The 19,221-nt window shown below is 42.5% G+C and overlaps 1 protein-coding gene across 1 annotated transcript; it reads right to left on the minus strand.

The window, feature by feature from the left end:
• Nucleotides 1–2,504: 2,504 nt before the first annotated feature.
• Nucleotides 2,505–3,881, minus strand: LOC109945542 (uncharacterized). Its single transcript, XM_020551866.1, has one exon. It carries the CDS (start codon nt 3,775–3,777, stop codon nt 3,169–3,171), a length of 609 nt encoding a protein of 202 aa, XP_020407455.1. The 5' UTR covers nt 3,778–3,881; the 3' UTR covers nt 2,505–3,168.
• Between the last annotated feature and the right edge of the window lie 15,340 nt (nt 3,882–19,221).

Below are 19,221 nucleotides of genomic sequence, written 5' to 3' on the forward strand. Positions count from 1 at the left end.
AGTTCATGCAACTAGGGTTTCAGGCAACTCCTACACATAAGTGCACAGTACAAGCCTACAAACATTAAGTGCAGTAAAATAGCATATATATAACGGTTATGCATAAAACCGGGGCTTGCCTTTAATTTAACACTTCTTAGATAGTGTTTGCTGGGGTGGCACTCGCTTGGCGAGCATCCACTGGTTATGTCCATCCTTCCTTGGGTCGTCCACCGACTGCACCTTGTGGTTGGCACCACATCACTTGCACGATCGTCTCTCGGTCCTAAATGAGATGCAAGATGCATATGTATGAATATAATGAAAAATATCACAAGATACTGCAAGTACATGATAGCGAACTAAGCATTAATTAGTAAAACACTGCAACGACTATACGCACGCGCTAGCTAGTCGTACGTTATCGACATTCATCCTTAACACCATTAAAAAGACGACGACATTTTGGGTATTTACGCAACACAATACTACATCACAATTAACTAGAGAAAGAAACGTATAAAAACATGACACATATATTATCTCAAGCTTAGCCATGGCAATTCTATGTGAATTTAGTGCCAACCAATCATTTTTAGCCAAAAGGGTGAACTAACAATTAAATGAGTGCTTGCAGATTTTTGGGACAGCAGCACAACAGTTACTTGTTTTAATCATAACTTTTCAAATATTAATCCAAACATAGCAAACTAGGACTTTCTGGAAAGCTTAAAATGTTCTCTACAACTTTGGTATTTTTACCTCAACAAGATTCAACACTTAGCAAGGTTAAAAGTGCTAACACAACAGATCTGTCCAGATTTGGACAGATTCAGACTTGTGAATTTAAAAATTCATAACTAAAGATTCAGACATCCAAACAAAGTGATTTCAGACTTTTTGGAAAGATAATTAAATGTTCTACAAATTATTTATAAACATCATTGGCTAGTTTAATATGTATCAAGAGTAAAATACACTATGAAGGCTGTGCTGTCCAGAACTGGACAGATTCAGTCTTCAGACTTTAAACATCCATAACTTAATCTTTAGACCACCAAAAATAGTGATCCAAGACTTTTTGGAAAGCTCAGCAAAAGCACTACATAACTTTTATAATCACCAAGAATTGATTCCAGGTTTATGCAAACCAAACGTTACAGTTTTCAAAATCTGTTCTGATAGTGGACAGAACACAGCAATCAATTTGTAAAATTCATAACTCTTAAACCGTCAGGCCTTTAGTTATGAAATTCTAACACAAGCAAGATAAGAAAAGTATCTACAACTTTCTTATAATCGACAAGGACTGATTTTAATATTACATTAGGCAAACAATGCGGTTTCTGAAATATGTACAGAATTTGGACAGATTCAGTTACTGAATTTGTAAAAACCATAACTCCTAAACGATCAGACTTATGCCTGTCAAATTTTAACACCGGCAAGATAATAAAGTTATCTACCATTTTTCTATAGCACATATCTACAGAAAACACAATTTAGTTCATAAAACATACCGCACGACAAAAACAGCGCGTGCAGCCCAAAATAGCAATTACTAAAATTCAGCTTCTATACAATTCAAGAATTTCCGCATTTTAGAGACTTGACTTACTCTAACTTAGATCAAGACACACTTAAACATAGTCACATAATAGGTGACGTGACGGCTACGTAGTCATGCCATCACTTCACCACACATCGCAAACATAGACTAATCCAATCATACTTCACATGGCAATTATACAGAGTTGCAGAGGGACAATATTAACACATAGGTAAGCGACATTTCTTCACGACTCTCGGCTAAGTCACCAAACAGACGACATGATGAATACGAAGGCATGTCACCATTTCATCACACACATTCATCTCCTATATGCGCACTAATCCATTTCTTGCGACATATGTACTCAAAATCAATCCACACTACACAAGTACACTTATCTCTTATTTATGCACAAACTTAACACCTTTCGGGATAAAGTGTCACTATAAACACCTTACACATAATTGCTTTAGGAACTTATTAGTTTACTCGAAAACATCTATTCAAGTCATAAACACAAGCATACACTCATTTGTGAAGCAAAATTTAAGAAACGCCTAACGTGTAAAGACTCGACTTATAATTATAGAGGAAGTGATGACTACTTACGGCATGTCATCACCTCTCTATATAAGCCAAAACAATTTCTACTATCGACCAAGAGTTCTAAGTATTAAACACACTGTTACTTTCCACGCGCAAATCAACCTCAACTTAACACTAGTGACCCCGATGGATTCTTACTAAACTCATCATGCGCACAACCTTGTCTCGCATACAACCATATCATGGCGTGCACTCGAGACACATCAATCAATGTGGCGCGACCACTAATATATGAACTCCGATACTCATGTTTTAATAATTCATCCTATACGCAACTAGCTTTTCCTAACTACTCATCACAACAATAAATATACTCCCTATATAATCATGAATCCCATCACGTTGCAATAAACAATTATACTTTTCGCATAACCACATATCGATACATTTCCCAAAACATAATCCGCATTTTGTAACTTAGTTTTTCGCATCAAACAACGCATTGCATATTTTCTTCCTACCAAGATATAAAAACATCGGAGTTCTTTTCTACTTCATTTTCCTCTCTACACGCTTCCATCCATACAAATGTATTTTCACACAAATAATCACACATGCACACCATCGACCAAAACATAATTAGAATAACTACAAATCGCACACCTCAAATAACCTCTTGTTCTCCAATCGCAAACGCGATCCTACCAATGCGCATAACCGAAACATTTTATACACATCCACACATACATGCACTGCCTACCATCAACCAAAACATACGTATTGTAAACTATAAATCAATCAACCTGAACGGAATCGGATCTGAGTTGGGCATGCATGTGGTTCACCCGACCGGCCTTGCCTCGAACACGCGTGCGCGACGGATGGCATTGACGGCTAGCTGCGATTAGACACATACAACAGTTCAACAATTTTTACCGAGCACAAAATACGATAGCAGCAAGGGCAGCGGGGTTTTCACACCACGGGTTTCGACGGTGTCGCGGATGGGGCTGCGCACAACACGATGTTTTCCCACAGGCATTCTGTCGAACAGCCAATGGGCTTTGAGGAGAACAGTAAGGGGCGCTCAGCTAGGGGAGGGAAACAAGGGCGCCATGGGCGACGGCGAGCTCACTGCTCGAGCTGGGGGCTGCGGGGGAAATCCGGCTGCGAGGAGCTATGCTGCCGGGAGAGGGAGCCGAGCAGAGACGTCGCGTCATGGGGAGGGGACAGCAGAGCTGCTGGGCGTCATGGGGATAGGCTCCTGCTGTGCCTGCTCGGACTCCAAGCTGCCGGCGGGGTGGAGAACCAGCAAGGAGCTGCACGGCTGGGAAATAGGGGCGCCATGCTGAAGAAAGGGAAAGTGCAGGGGGGGCTCGACCATGGGAGGAAGAAGGTGTGGGCTGCATAGGGGCGTCGAGCTCCCTGCTCTGAATGCCGGGGAGAAGAGGGAGCGTTGGGCAGAGGAAGAAGAAGGGGGAGGGGATGAGGAGCCGGCCTGTTCTCCTGAAGGGAGCGAGCGCCAGGGAGGAGGGCGCCATGGTGGCCGAGCCTGTAACGCTACGGCCGAACCAGAGATGGCTGCACCTTGCGCCATGCTCCATTGGAGGAGACAACAGGGGCGCGGGGCAGGCAGGAATGAGGGCGTCGCAGGGCGCCTTGCTGTGCGAAGGAGGAGCAGAGAGCGCGGCGGCCACCATGGCTGGGCCGTGGAGCAGAGGGAGGCGCCATGGCTGCTGGCCCAGCTTCCTGCACGCTGGCAGCTGCTGCCGTGGAGCAGGGAGGAAGGAGCTGGCGGCTGGAATTTTTGAGGGGTGGGAATGGAAAATTGCCAAGGGCAAGGGGAGTGGGGTTCGTATTTATAGAGAAACCTTAGGGTTAGGGTTTCAAATGGGCCTAATTGGGTTGGGTTGGGCTGGCCCAAACACGAAATTGGGCTGCGCTAATTTATTTTCTGGAATAAAAATGTTCCTGCGGATTTTGTCTGTGTAAAAACAGAGCGAGCTAGAGTTCGGACGAACGAAAGATTGAGCGATTAAGTCGGCCGAGAGTTTGATTTGATTTCGCTCGGCAATAAATTACTACGCATGATTCGAAACTAAATTGTCTCAGGATACGACCAGCTTTCGGATTTTTGATTGAATGAGACAAATCACAACCTTTAAAATCATCGTCGATGTTGATTTTTAAATTGGGATCGAACACAGAGGTATGAAGTCGAGTCGGATAAGAATTAAGTAGAGGGCGACATACTGAGTATCCCGTTGGAGAATACGGACCCGGATAAAATAGTCGAACATAGATCAAGTTTCGAGGAATTAGATTCGGGCTCAGATCAGATAACAGTCGTCGAGAGTTTGATTTAAAGAGCTTCAAATGGGATTTATAATTCGAGAATGATCTTCGAGTCTGCATTAGTTCCGAGAATTAAAAGTTTTAACACGCTCCAAAATTGGATGTTTCTCACGATCGATTAACTCTGAATTCGGTGAACTTCCAAGAGAAAGCCTGATAAACAGAGATAGACACGATCGAGAAATAGAAATTTTTACTAAGCATCCGAGATTAGGATTAATCTTCCGACATAACGCGAAATAGACACCTGGGGTGTCACACCGGCCGGCGGCGCAGATGGATTTCCCCGGCCACGCATGGCGGTGGAGAGCCCGAGCACTCAATAAGCAGTGGCCAGGCCTAATTTTAACCTAATCCGATCAGCTATGGGCACAGATGTAGATTTTAAACCCCTAGAACGACCTACCCGCGCTTACGGTGATGTTCTGGTTCCGCGGTGTCTGCCCAGATGATTCAAGCACTGAAAGACTCAAAAGGACATGGGGAGCACGAGCAAGATACGGTCGACGCGATGCTTACGAAAATCGACATCGAACCGACAGAGTTTTGGTGGGTTGACACCAAAGTAGTTCATGCGGCGTCAAACCCGCGTTCCGATCAAACTAGGATTGTAAAGACCAACTGGACTCCTGGGCGAGCTTCGCCAACCTATAAGAATGCTAGAACATTAATTCTTAAGGGTTAAGCCATACCACAATCTCCTGGCTGCATGAGGTTGATGCATGGGCGAGGTGGTCACTAGATACGTTCAGTGCCTTGATCAATGGAATTGGGCGTGTCTAGGGTATGATTTGGGGAAGGAAGAGTAATACTGCGGACTGAAGCTACTCCCTTTGGTTGCTGGTTGAAGCAAAGATCACTGGGTTAATTCCTGCCTTCCCCCCCGGCTGTTCTTTATATAGGCAGTGAAAAGATCAGGGGGCTGGATTTTTGATCTTGCACAAGGATAGCTATGAACACGAGATGTAGTTGTGGCTCCCTCCAGAAGATCCACGCAAATTCATAGAGCCTAGTCACGTAGGGTGAAGATTATCTATGGGCAAAAGAAAAGAGGGGGTAAGGATGAAGCGCACTATACAGGATATTTGCACAGGTGATATTTCAGTGATGCACCAATCTGAATGTCCTGCTACCACCTCATCTCAATCTTCAGCTTATCCCAAAGTTGGACACGGCAGGGAGTAAAAAGATCACAGCTAGATATTTCTGCAATTTTGGATCTACAGCTCTTGACTGATCCATCCATCTTCAGCTAGCTATTTCTCTCATTTTCTGAGTAGGACAGATTAATCACTGTTAATAGAACTTGTTTATTAATCCAAGGTCTACCAAGTTTCTTAATAAAACTTACTTATGAATACTAGCTCTCTAGTCTTGCTTAGATCAACCTGGCACCAAGTCTCATAGAACAGTCTCTACAGGGTCTCAAAGTTGCTCAGACAGACAGGAATTCAGAGCAGATCTGCCTGAATCCCTAACCCTCAGTCTTGTTTAGTTGATCCTTCCTTTTCAACAGAGACCCTTTTGGACGCCCATATCTTCCAATTTTGTATAATGTCAAGCCAGGGTCCCTTAATAAACTTTGTTCATAGATACTACCTCTCCCACTTTTTTGTAGACATTTTGGCACAAAGCTACACAGAACAGCCTTTACAAGCCCTCAAAGTGGAGCAGACAGACAGGTATTCAGACTAGACTAGTCTGATTGACATTCTGAATCTGCTTAGCCTGACAGCTCGACTTTGAGCAGCTTTTACTCCCAGGTTTATGTGGAACCAAGTCCAACCCTTTTAATGAAACTTGTTCTCTGTACTATGTGCTCCAACGTTGCTATGGAAACTTGAGTCTAAAACCATTTGTATTGATCACAAATGATCTCCAAATTTTGCACCATTTACTGAATTTCAGTTTTTTTGTTAACTGAACTGATTTCAGTCACCAGCAACTCAACAGCTCATTTTCAGTCAACTTGTTCTACACTTTTTGTGTAGGATCGTATCCATCACCCTTAAAGACATTTGTACCCCAACTTATGGTCTTCAATTTCTCTATAGAAACCATAGTTTAAATCCTTATGTATTATGCACCAGGAAGCTCCAAAATCAGTCACAATCACTGAAATTCAGAATTCAGCCACCTAGGTAACAGTCCAAATTTGAGCCACTTTTATTCCTTTTTTTTGTGTAGCACCAAACCAAACTCCCTTAAATAAATTTGTTCTCCTATATATGGTCTTCCATTTTGCTACACAGCTCTTGGTCTAAGACAATATGGATTAATCACAACTGAGCTCCAAACAGAGCACCATTGGTTGTTTTTCAAAGTTTCAGCTCTGAACCACAAAGTTACCAATACATTGACAGTCCATTTTTAGGCAAGCTTTACTCCAAATTTTGCATGGGATGGGGTCATGTCAAACTCACTAAGAAAATTTGTTCACCATCATATGGACTTCAACTTCTCTATAAACACCATAGTCCAAAGTTCTATGGTTTAGCCACAAATGAGCTCCAAAACAGCACACTCAACACTGAAACTCCACTCAGTTCACTATTCACCATCTGAAATTCCATGAGTCTGTCAACACTTCTTTGGACCACCTTTTCTTCTTGTAGCATATACTTTTAAGGCCAAGTTGCTTAACAAAGTCTGTACTTCAATAGTTCCTCTACAAGTTCTATATAGTGACCCTTAGCTAACCCCTTTTGGATTCCACTCTACCACAGCCCAAAGTTTGCACAAAATACTGAAATTCAGACTCTGAATTTTATTAAGTCTGAACTCCACACTTTCCAGCAGCTCTACTTTAGACCAGTTCTTCTCCAAATTCCATATAGATTTAAGGCTAGGTTACTTAATCAAAGTCACACTCCTCACATAGCTTTATAGCTTTGTCACAATGACCACCTTTAAAATGTTTATAGATCAGAAGTTATAAAGGACCAAAATTGCCTAGTTGCTACTATTTTCAGCAATTCCAATTTGAGCTCAAAACTGAACTTTTGTGATTTACTCCAATTTTCTTCACACATCATGGGAATCTCCAAATAAGAAATTTATTCACTTTTCCAAGCTCCACAACTTTGATATATGGACTTTTGTCAAATTATTTCTAGATTTTGAATTCTTCTTTTGGGCTAGTTTTAGGGTTTCACATGTTCTTCATTTTCTTCAAGTGTTTCTTCCACTTGCTCTACCTTTGAAAACAAGGTTGCCATAGACTCTAGGACTTTCCTTTAGCACTTGAAGTCTCCAAGTCAATTTGTTACTTGCTCAAAAGGTGACCTACTCTTGTCTAGCTTAAGCCAAGTTCTTAACCCAACACACAACATCACACTTTTTGAAAAAGTTTAACCTAGTGAATGCATTCTAAGTGTAACAAGCACATTAATGCAGATGCTTATGATGACATGTGAGAGTTTTAGTTTACGTAACACCAGGGGTGTTACAACCTAGGGGTGTTACAACCTTCCCCCCTTAAAAGAATCTCGTCCTGAGATTCGGAGCGAAAGACTTTCAAGAGTAGAGAAGCATGTAACCCATGTCCACATCAGCGGCAATCATAAGACAATTCCAAGCAAAAGCGAGTGTCTCAGAATGTGGTTTCTCTAGCGGACATAACATGTATCGCCTTAAGCTAATTTAGAAATGTCCACCAATAGAGACGATGTCTACCAGAGGAACACATAAGGTTCCATGTGTGCAGTTTGCTTTTTCTGATGACACTGTACTATCTGAGTCTGTTGAGCGAGCGGCTAATACGCGATTTTACCCAAACAGAATCAGATGCACCATCTTGGGTAAAACACACAGAAAGAGGTTTACCAACAAGTGGTCACGATAAGTTCATAGCACATTAGACGGGTGTGAATGTCGAATAACATCACAGTTGACCCGTGGCTAACCAGAAAATCCAAGTCCCTGAAAGGTGATATAGATTCGAGAAAATCACCAGCGGAAGGATCTGCAAATGCTGATTTTGCAACTAGTCCATTTTACCCAGCACTAATCATGGCTCGACTTGATCACACATGCTGGAAAAGCACGCGTGAGGCGGTCGAGGCGTGACTAGAGCGATAATTCGGTGATTATTGGCCGACTTAACTTAACCTTTGTTAATTGGGCAGTTACTAGTTAGTAAAACCAACTTGTTGAACGACTTTTGACATTGAGCAAGTCCTCTCAGTACCATCGGTAAGCCAACGGTCGAGAGCTCTCTTCGTTAATAAGAGATTATGTATGTGGATAAAAATCTATTTGGTCAAATTGTTCATCCGTTTCTTCATGCGAGATGAATTATCCACTTGGTTAGGGAATACATGTATTAAATAGGAAGAGCGAATGAACAAACCCCTTTACACAAAGGACGTAAAGGGAACTTGCATGAGTAGTCACTACCAAGATCAAAAGAAATAAGACCACACATGAAAGTGGTATGCCCTTTTGATCCAACGGAGATGACATATGTTGCTTGATCACTTCACAAACAACATAGAAATTGTTTCAAGGAAAGGTCCATGGAATATAACATATCGATATAGTCTCATAATGGATTATGACTACTAACGGTGATACCAGCGTGTGCCATCGGTCTTAGTCATGACACCATTATCAGATATAACCAATAAGAAATCTCACGCGACACAATTGAATTGTGCAAGGGTAACAATGTACAAAGAGATACTCCACCTGTAAGGATGGTTACAAGTAGAGAGCCAAGTAGATCATGGGCCGATGAAATGAACAGGGCATGGCCATAACCTAAGTTTGTATGAGTTTGGTCATGGAGGGATAACGGAAAAATCAACTTTGGGTCATGGTTCACTAAATAAGAACATAGCCTAGTTTTTGGGGTTTACGCAAACAAGTCACTAACCTTCTATCAGTACATCAAGCACCAGAGCAAACACATATATTACACCTAAATAGGTTACCTAAAGAATGGAGGATAACTATTTCATCGAAGTCCATACTATAGCATTACACCACATTATCTACAATCAATGGTTACTAGAATAAGGATGAGAGTAGCATTTTGGATGTATAGGTGACAAACAGGATACAACAATCAGGATGCATGCTCGTCCTATACGTCCTCACAAGTTTTTGCCAATATAATGTGGCAATAACGTTTTATATCGGTGGCATACTTACGACTCTCACGGTATTTTGCTAAGTGTTAGCTACACATACGTTTCTGAGGTTAGTGTACATGCAGAAAATTCCATTACAGCCCATTTTCCAATGATGCAGTTCACACATGACAGTTTATCACAGTTTATACTCCATATATTGCTATACAGATGCCAGCTCATCATTAAGCGCCGAGCCACGCATAGGCATCGTTGCCACACTTTAACCATAGGGCAACTCATTATGCTAACTCACCTTCTTACCTGAGCGTAGGTGCGTCGTTGCAAGTACATTACACTTCTCAGTATTCCCATGTCCGTATACCCATACACATCCATGGGGTACTGAATTCCCAGAAAAGTAAATACTCCACATCGCAGCCTTTGTATATACATATGTAGAACATGTATATAGTCAAGCGCTTTTTATACTCTTCCCTAGACCGATGTTTGTTCGGTCATGCTCTCACATCTCATCTTACCTGAGCGTCGATCCAAGCAAGACTGAATGACCTTAAAAATAACAATACACATGTATGCAATACCCACCCGGTTGTGGGTTAGTGGTTTTAACTAAGCCACCTGATAGTCCTTAATTTAGGGCTTAACAGAGGATGTCGCTAGCATTATAGTTTTTCAAAGCCAAACACTGTGTTTAGTTGAAAATAAGTTTTTCAAAACCAAAACTTTTGTTTTGAAAATACGTATGTGACTGTATATACTTAATCCTGCTCTGATACCAGCTGTGGCAGAACCTCCCAAGTTATTGGGCCCACATGCACCTGTCCTTGTCTCAAAGACCTCAAACGGCTATGCATGTGCACTAGATAACTTAATAGGATCTGTCCTAGTACCCCAAGGATCTTGGGTAAACCACTTACAACCAGAACCACGGGATTAAGTAACACAAATCACACACACAACATTTTTGCAGCAGAAATCTTATTACCAAATTTTACAGGTTACAAAAATTTTACATTATTTTATCGGAGTGATTACAAAAGTATAAGATTGAAATATATGCTAGCTCAAGTGACCATCCTCAATAAGAAGTATAGAAGAAGACTTAGACTTATAAGAAGGCCGAGCCCACCGGCACTTAACACCATCATCAGCAACACAAAACTATAACCTGAAAAACAACAGGGAATAAAACCCTGAGTATGGAATTACTCAGCAAGACTTACCCGACTAAAGAAAAGACTCTCAAGGATATGCTGGATTTGGGAATCAAGGAGAGGCTTTAGCAAGAATCAACTTAGATACTTTTGCTGAATTAGCTTACTAAAGTGAGTCCTTACTTTCAATATTTTAACGGCAGATTAAATATTAATAGACTCTGTTTGCATCTGGTCTAATTTCACCATCTCATCAATACAACATCATTTTTATTCATGAGGTTCACATCCTGACTTAGGTTGCAGGGCAGTGACCAAGTCTCCACTGTCCGGGGATATAACGGCGATCCGAATCGATTTACTCAGCTGAGGATCTCTAACCACACGACATATGTAGCACTTAACCCTTGCATATGTCAACTCGCCACCGGGGTTCTTAAGACCAGATCAGGTTCATGCCAACCTAGAGCACAGATACACCACCGTCCAGCCTCTTGCCACGGAGGGTACACGCTACTCTCGCTATCTCTCCACTCCCATTGTGTTTTATCTTATTCTGGTTTTAGTCTGCCCGAGGCAAAGCTTACCCTATCCCATATCCAGGACATGTGGTTAGTTAAGATAGTCCTTGATCAGCAAGCCTACATATCCAATCCTTAATCAACCTGGGTAGAACATCACCTGTTCCTAGCCCAAGTCTCGATTCAAGTACATCCACCCTTAGGATTGTTTGTATTCCTTAGGATGAAAAGAGCATCAAAGGGAACTTTGCAGTAAGATCCCACCACGCTCTCAATCAAAATATTCTTGCAGGTAGAAGCCATCTTTCCTCAGGATAACCCCTGAGCTAGGCCTTAATGCAAAAGACAACCTCTGTCCACAAGATCTGAGCAGGGCTAAGCATTTTTGTAAATCATATTTTGATACTTCACCAGAAGTATCTATAAAGGTATGGATATCAAGGAAGGCAATACATCAAAGGGTTTCCAAGCAACTCCTATAAACCTAATGCACATTCACTAGACTTAAAGTGTGTAAAAATAATTTAAAAACACAAGGAAGGGTTGCATGCATCGGGGCTTGCCTAGATAACACTAGGTTAGTGTTGTTAGACGATGTCCGCTTGACGAACAACTTTTGTTCTGATACTTGTTTCGTCTGTCCACCTTCAGTTCCGTTCATCAGCACCATCTTGTGGTCGACTCAGTTCTAGTTCTCCGCATCACTTGGTTAATTCACGTACCTGAATGAAATGCATTATGCACATGAATGCATATGAAAATGCTAAGATAATATAAGTTTATTATCTAAGGTCTTGAATATAACTTTCCTTCACGGATCTCCGAGAACTTAGGGTTTCCGGAGTCAACAGTGAAGTTCATAGGGCAGGGGCTAGGGTTTTGGGTTCTAAGTATCAAACATAGTCCAAACCATACCAAACCCTACCCAAGGCTTCTAAATATTATTTAGAGTTTACCATAAAAGTTTAGTGAACTTTGGATTTATTATTTATTCTTTAAAAATCCAGAAGCAAGGTTTTTGGCTATTTTAAATACTCTATAATTTCCTATTGGTACTAAAAATCATGAACCTATTTTTACTAAATACTATGGGAAATTAGGAGTCTAGCAAAATTAGTTTGATATTTTTAGCATTTTTCTGTAATTTTCTATGGATTTCTAAAGCTTCTTGGAAAAAAGAAAAGGAAAACTACTAACAGTGTTGGGCCCAAACTGGCCCAACCGGCCCAGCACAAGCAGAAATCGGGGCACGCCCGCGGTAGCGCCGTTACACTTGCACGAAGACCCTTACTGGAATAAATATTCGAAAGGAGGTCTGATGAGGACATCCTCCACTATTACCCGTTGGCAAAGACACAATTGGCCCAGTTGGCCCAATTGTAGTCGGACGACGACCATGTGAGCCTCAGAATTATCCCACCTCGCTTAACTTGGGAGGAGGAAGCCACTATAAAAGGGAGAGCCACCCTTCCCCCATTGGACTAGTCTTTTGGGGCGATTAGGCCTTTCCCTAAGTTGGGTGTGCTTGATGAACTGTTGGGCTCCAGGCAACCCTAATTTGTTGGGCCTCGGCCAACCCCACCTGGGCTGGATGTATTATCTGGTATCAAAGCTAGGGCCCATTTTAAGAAGGTGGGAATGATGAGGACATCCTCCACTATTACCCGTTGGCAAAGACACAATTGGCCCAGTTGGCCCAATTGTAGTCGGACGGCGACTGTGTGAGCCCCAGAATTATCCCACCTCGCTTAACTTGGGAGGAGGAAGCCACTTTAAAAGGGAGAGCCACCCTTCCCCCATTGGACTAGACTTTTGGTGCGATTGGGCATTTCCCTGAGTTGGGTGTGCTTGATGAACTATTGGGCTCCGGGCAACCCTAATTTGTTGGGCCTCGGCCAACCCCACCTGGGTTGGGTGTATCATCTGGTATCAGAGCTAGGGCCCATTTTAAGAAGGTGGGAATGATGAGGACATCCTCCACTATTACCCGTTGGCAAAGACACAATTGGCCCAGTTGGCCAAATTGTAGTCGGACGACGACCGTGTGAGCCTCAGAATTATCCCACCTCGCTCAACTTGGGAGGAGGAAGCCACTTTAAAAGGGAGAGCCACCCTTCCCCCATTGGACTAGTCTTTTGGGGCGATTGGGCCTTTCCCTGAGTTGGTTGTGCTTGATGAACTATTGGGCTCTGGCAACCCTAATTTGTTGGGCCTCGGCCAACCCCACCTGGGCTGGGTGTATCATCAATGATGAGGACATCCTCCACTATTACCCGTTGGCAAAGACACCATTGGCCCAGTTGGCCCTTCTCTGATCTTAAGGTGTCACTGACACATTATATCTTGCCCCCTCCACGTCCTTTGTCTTTTAAAATTGGGTCCCGGACCCCGACCGGCGGCGCAGATGGATTTCCCCGGCCACGCCACGGCGGTGGAGAGCCCGAGCACCCAATAAGCAGTGGCCAGGCCTAATTTTAACCTAATCCGATCAGCTATGGGCACAGATGTAGATTTTAAACCCCTAGAACGACCTACCCACACTTACAGTGATGTTCTGGTTCCGTGGTGTCTGCCCAGATGATTCAAACACCAAAAGACTCAAAAGAAGGACACGGGGAGCACGAGCAAGATACGGTCGACGCGATGCTTACGAAAATCGACATCGAACCAACAGAGTTTTGGTGGATTGACACCAGAGCAGTTCATGCGGCATCAAACCCGCGTTTCGATCAAACTAGGATTGTAAAGATCAATCGGACTCCTGAGCGAGCTTCACCAACCCATAAGGATGCTAGAACATTAATTCTTAAGGGTTAAGCCATACCGCAATCTCTTGGCCGTGTGAGGTTGATGCATGGGCGAGGTGGTCACCAGATACGTTCAGTGCCTTGATCGATGGAATTGGGCGTGTCCAGGGAGAGCAATACTGAGGACTGAAGCTACTCCCTTTGGTTTCTTGTCGAAGCAAAGATCACTGGGTTAATTCTTGCCTTCCCCCGGCTGTTCTTTATATAGGCAGTGAAAAGATCAGGGGGCTGGATTTTTGATCTTGCACAAGGATAGCTATGAACACGAGATGTAGTCGTGGCTCCCTCCAGAAGATCCACGTAAATTCTTAGAGCCTAGTCACGCAGGGTGAAGATTATCCATGGGCAAAAGAAAAGAGGGGGTAAGGATGAAGCGCATTGTACAGGATATTTGCACAGGTGATATTTCAGTGATGCACCAATCTGAATGTCCTGCTACTACCTCATCTCAATCTTCAGCTTATCCCAAAGTTGGACACGGTAGGGAGTAAAAAGATCACAGTTAGATATTTCTGCAATTTTGGATCTACAGCTCTTGACTGATCCATCCATCTTCAGCTAGCTATTTCTCTCATTTTCTGAGTAGGATAGATTAATCACTGTTAATAGAACTTGTTTATTAATCCAAGGTCTACCAAGTTTCTTAATAAAACTTACTTATGAATACTAGCTCTCCAGTCTTGCTTAGATCAACCTGGCACCAAGTCTCATAGAACAGTCTCTACACGGTCTCAAAGTTGCTCAGACATACATGAATTTAGAGCAGATCTGCCTGAATACCTAACCTTCAGTCTTGTTCAGTTGATCCTTCCTTTTCAATAGAGACCCTTTTGGACGCCCATATCTTCCAATTTTGTATAATGTCAAGCCAGGGTCCCTTAATAAACTTTGTTCATAGATACTACCTCTCCCACTTTTCTGTAGACATTTTGGCACAAAGCTACACAGAACATCCTTTACAAGCTCTCAAAGTGGAGCAGACAGACAGGTATTCAGACTAGACTAGTCTGATTGACAGTCTGAATCTGCTTAGCTTGACAGCTCGACTTTGAGCAGCTTTTACTCCCAGGTTTATGTGGAACCAAGTCCAACCCTTTTAATGATACTTGTTCTCTGTACTATGTGCTCCAACGTTGCTTCGGAAACTTTAGTCTAAAACCATTTGTATTGGTCACAAATGATCTCCAAATTTGGCACCATTTACTGAATTTCAGTTTTTTTGTTAACTGAACTGATTTCAGTCACCAGCAACTCAACAACTCATTTTCAGTCAACTTTTTCTACACTTTTTGTGTAGGATCATATCCATCACCCTTAAAGACATTTGTACCCCAACTTATGGTCTTCAATTTCTCTATAGAAACCATAGTTTAAAACCTTATGGATTATGCATCAGGAAGCTCCAAAATCAGTCACAATCACTGAAATTCAGACTTATACAATTCCAAATCCGAAAATTCAAAATTCAGCCACCTAGGTGACAGTCCAAATTTGAGCCACTTTTATTCCTTTTTTTTGTGTAGCACCAAACCAAACTCATTTAAATAAATTTGTTCTCCTATATATGGTCTTCCATTTTGCTACACAGCTCTTGGTCTAAGACCATATGGATTAATCACAACTGAGCTCCAAACAGAGCACCATTGGCTGTTTTTTAGAGTTTCAGCTCTGAACCACTAAGTTACTAATACACTGACAGTCCATTTTTAGGCAAGCTTTACTCCAAATTTTGCATGGGGTCATGTCAAACTCACTAAGAAAATTTGTTCAACATCATATGGACTTCAACTTCTCTATAAACACTATAGTCTAAAGTTCTATGGTTTAGCCACAAATGAGCTCCAAAACAACACACTCAACACGGAAACTCCACTCAGTTCACTATTCACCATCTGAAATTCCATGAGTCTGTCAACACTTCTTTGGACCACCTTTTCTGCTGGTAGCATATACTTTTAAGGCCAAGTTGCTTAACAAAGTCTATACTTCAATAGTTCCTCTACAAGTTCTATATAGTGACCCTTAGCTAAACCCTTTTGGATTCCACTCTACCACAGCCCAAAGTTTGCACAAAATACTGAAATTCAGACTCTGAATTTTATTAAGTCTGAACTCCACACTTTCCAGCAGCTCTACTTTAGACCAGTTCTTCTCCAAATTCAATATAGATTTAAGGCTAGGTTACTGAATCAAAGTCACACTCCTCACATAGCTTTATAACTTTGTTACAATGACCACCTTTAAAATGTTTATAGATCAGAAGTTATAAAGGACCAAAATTGCCTAGTTGCTACTGTTGGGGACTTGTTCTCAAATGCTAAGAATTAAGAACAAGACAACACAAAAAATGTTAAGTGTTAAGGTCCTTCGTCCTCCATAACGATATATCCCTTCGGGATATAAAGCATCTCGGACGAAGGTTACGAAGGACATACCTTCGTAAGCATAACAACGAAGAATGAAGCATTCACACAAATCATAGAATATGAGATAAACATTTAAATATTGTCATAGAGTTATCTCTACTTGTATTAATGAATATAAATGACTTTGAATTACAAATGTACCTTCGTTCCTGTGGAAGGCAAAAGTACAAGCGTGATGCGAAAGCAAATGACAGGTTCACGTGTCCCGTACGGGAGTACTGTTCATCTATTTATAGACGCGGGACGCAGCCCACGTAAAATTACATCCATGTCCATTACATTTGTTAACGGCTTATGGAAATCTGTCGAGGCCCCTGAAGTCTTTTCATCTTTAAGTCGGTTCCCCAATCTGCCATCGCGCCGAAGCTTCCCTGCGCACAGCTTCGGCTACACTCGACCTTCGTCTGGTTCAAGCTTCGTCCTGGCCGTGCTCCATATTCATAATTCTGGATCCGAAAATACCTGTTCACATAATCCACTCGGAAAACATTGTCAAATCATGTTTTTGAGGACCTTCGGAGGACGAAGGCCCCCAACAGTAGCCCCTCGCAATATTAATTTGTAAATAATAAATTCAGATTGCGAAATGGACGAAGGCCTTGAGCCGAAGGTCCGAAAAAAACACCTTCCCTTTGCTAGAATAGCAACATTCAATGACAAGTGGGGTCTTTCAACTTTCAACGCATCAAGCGTATAAATACGGCCATGCCGCAAACTTATTTCGCACGCTTTCCGGCCAACCACTTCTGCTCATTCATTTTTTAGCTCTTGTGCACTGCTAAGTTTTTAGCTTTGAAGCTTCGGCTTTTAAAAACAGTTTTTTAGCGCTTCCGAAGATGTCTGAAGCTGCTAAGAAGGCTGCTGCTGAGATGAAGCTGAGTCTTGATGAAGAGAAGAACCTAGGGTTTCTTATAGCCATGTCGAAGTCCAACACAGAAAAGATTACCAAGGAAATTCTGGAGGGACTGTCTGAAGATACTGGTGACAGTGAAAGTTATGATGTAGACAGCGGTGGCGAAGACTCCGAAGATCGCCCCTGGCGACCAAGCCATTCAGTTTATGGTAAATCAACTATCAAAGAGAAACATCTTGTTAATATGAGAGGGAGGTATTTCCGGGATCTGTCCATTGTGAGGGCGGACGAAGGGGAAAAAACTTGTCCACACCCTGAAGAAAATGAAGTTGTGGTGTACCGAAGCTTTTTGAAAGCTGGACTGCGATTCCCCTTGAGCAGCTTCGTCGTGGAGGTGTTGAAAATCTTCGAAGTCTATCTTCATCAACTTACTCCTGAGGCAATTATAAGGCTAAATATCTTCGTGTGGGCCGCGAGGAGCCAAAGTCTGAAGCCTGACGCGAGAAGCTTCTGTAATGTTCATGAATTATTATATGAAACAAAGCCTTGGGGCAAGGAACAGTACCATAACAACTTTGGCTGCTACAGCTTCGTTTCTCGGTCCGGGGCAAGCTGTCCCGTACCAACCTTTCGGAAGAGATGGCCCGGGGATTGGATGACAGAATGGTTTTATGTGAAGAATGACTTATCAGGACGAGAAGACATCAAAGGTATAATTATGCGTCCTATTTGGCAAAGCTTCGGCCTTCGGAGGCCGAAGGTTGAAATGGACGAAGCCGCCGAAGAGTGCCAAAGGGCCTTTGGGGTAGTCTGCTCGTTTATTGGGTCAAGGGACTTGGTCCAAGAACACATTGCATTCAGGGTATGGCCACTTGCGGAGAAGTGGGAAATGCCGAAGGAGACCATTAAAGAGCCCGACGAAGGCGGTCTAGTTAGACTGAAATACACATTCAAATATGCTGATAAATTCGTTGAACCTGATGATGACTGGTTGAAGAGCATTGAAAATTTAAGTGATGAGCTACTCGGGACCTACTCGAAGGCTGAAGATAATGCAATGTCAGCAGCCTTCGGAGGCCGAAAAAAGAAGAGACTGAATCGGGTATTCGATGCCATTGGGTTTGTCTACCCTGACTATCGTTATCCCACTCGAGGGCAGAAAAGAAAGAACACAACCTCTGCAGAAGGGGAAGCTGCAACTGCTCCTAGCGAGCCAGAATCAAAGAGAAAGAGGATAAAAGTCTTCTCACACCGGCCACGCTATATTGATCCAGCTTCGGTGCCTGAGTTCACCGGAGAAGCTTCTTCGGCTACCGAAGCTGAACAGCCAACCTTGCTGCCAGAAACTGCAGAGATGGCCGAAGCACCATCCACAGAAAAAATGGAAGAAGCGAAAGAGCCGACTAAGGAAAAAACATTAGCAGTTTTGAGTCCTGCAGTAAATATTGAAACAGCAAAAAACCAAAAGGGGCCATCAGTGACCCCAAAGAGGAAAAGAATGGTAAATGTACTAGACGTCTTGGAGACAATTAAGTCTTCAAACACAATTCCAAGAAAGAGTGTTGAAATTGCTGAAGCTTCTACTGAAGCTTCGGCTCAACAAGCTAAAGCTGAAGCTGGGCCTTCAGAGCCCTGCAAGGAGCAACCTTTTGAAGCCGAAGCAATAAAAATTCCAGAACAAGTATTAGTTGAAGAAACTGACACCGCCATCCCCGAAGCAGCTGCCAGCATGCGTGATTACATGATACGACATGCTTCGGGGAAGAAGCTATCTGAAGAAGAAACTCATGAAGCCATCCATTATGCAAAGGAACTAAAATATCCGAAGGGGGCAGTAATATTCAATGGAACGAATGAAGATGACTTCTTATACTGCCTGCCTGACAACAAAGAGCTATCTGTCTGCCGAGAAATGGCCAGAAGTATTGGCTT

The sequence above is a fragment of the Zea mays genome, chromosome 4 (genome assembly GCF_902167145.1).
Source record: "Zea mays cultivar B73 chromosome 4, Zm-B73-REFERENCE-NAM-5.0, whole genome shotgun sequence".
Lineage (NCBI taxonomy): Eukaryota > Viridiplantae > Streptophyta > Magnoliopsida > Poales > Poaceae > Zea > Zea mays.

Coding starts and splice junctions, on each gene's coding strand:
- LOC109945542 (XM_020551866.1), bottom strand. CDS start 3,777: ATGGTGGCCGCCGCGCTCTCTGCTCCTCCTTCGCACAGCAAGGCGCCC.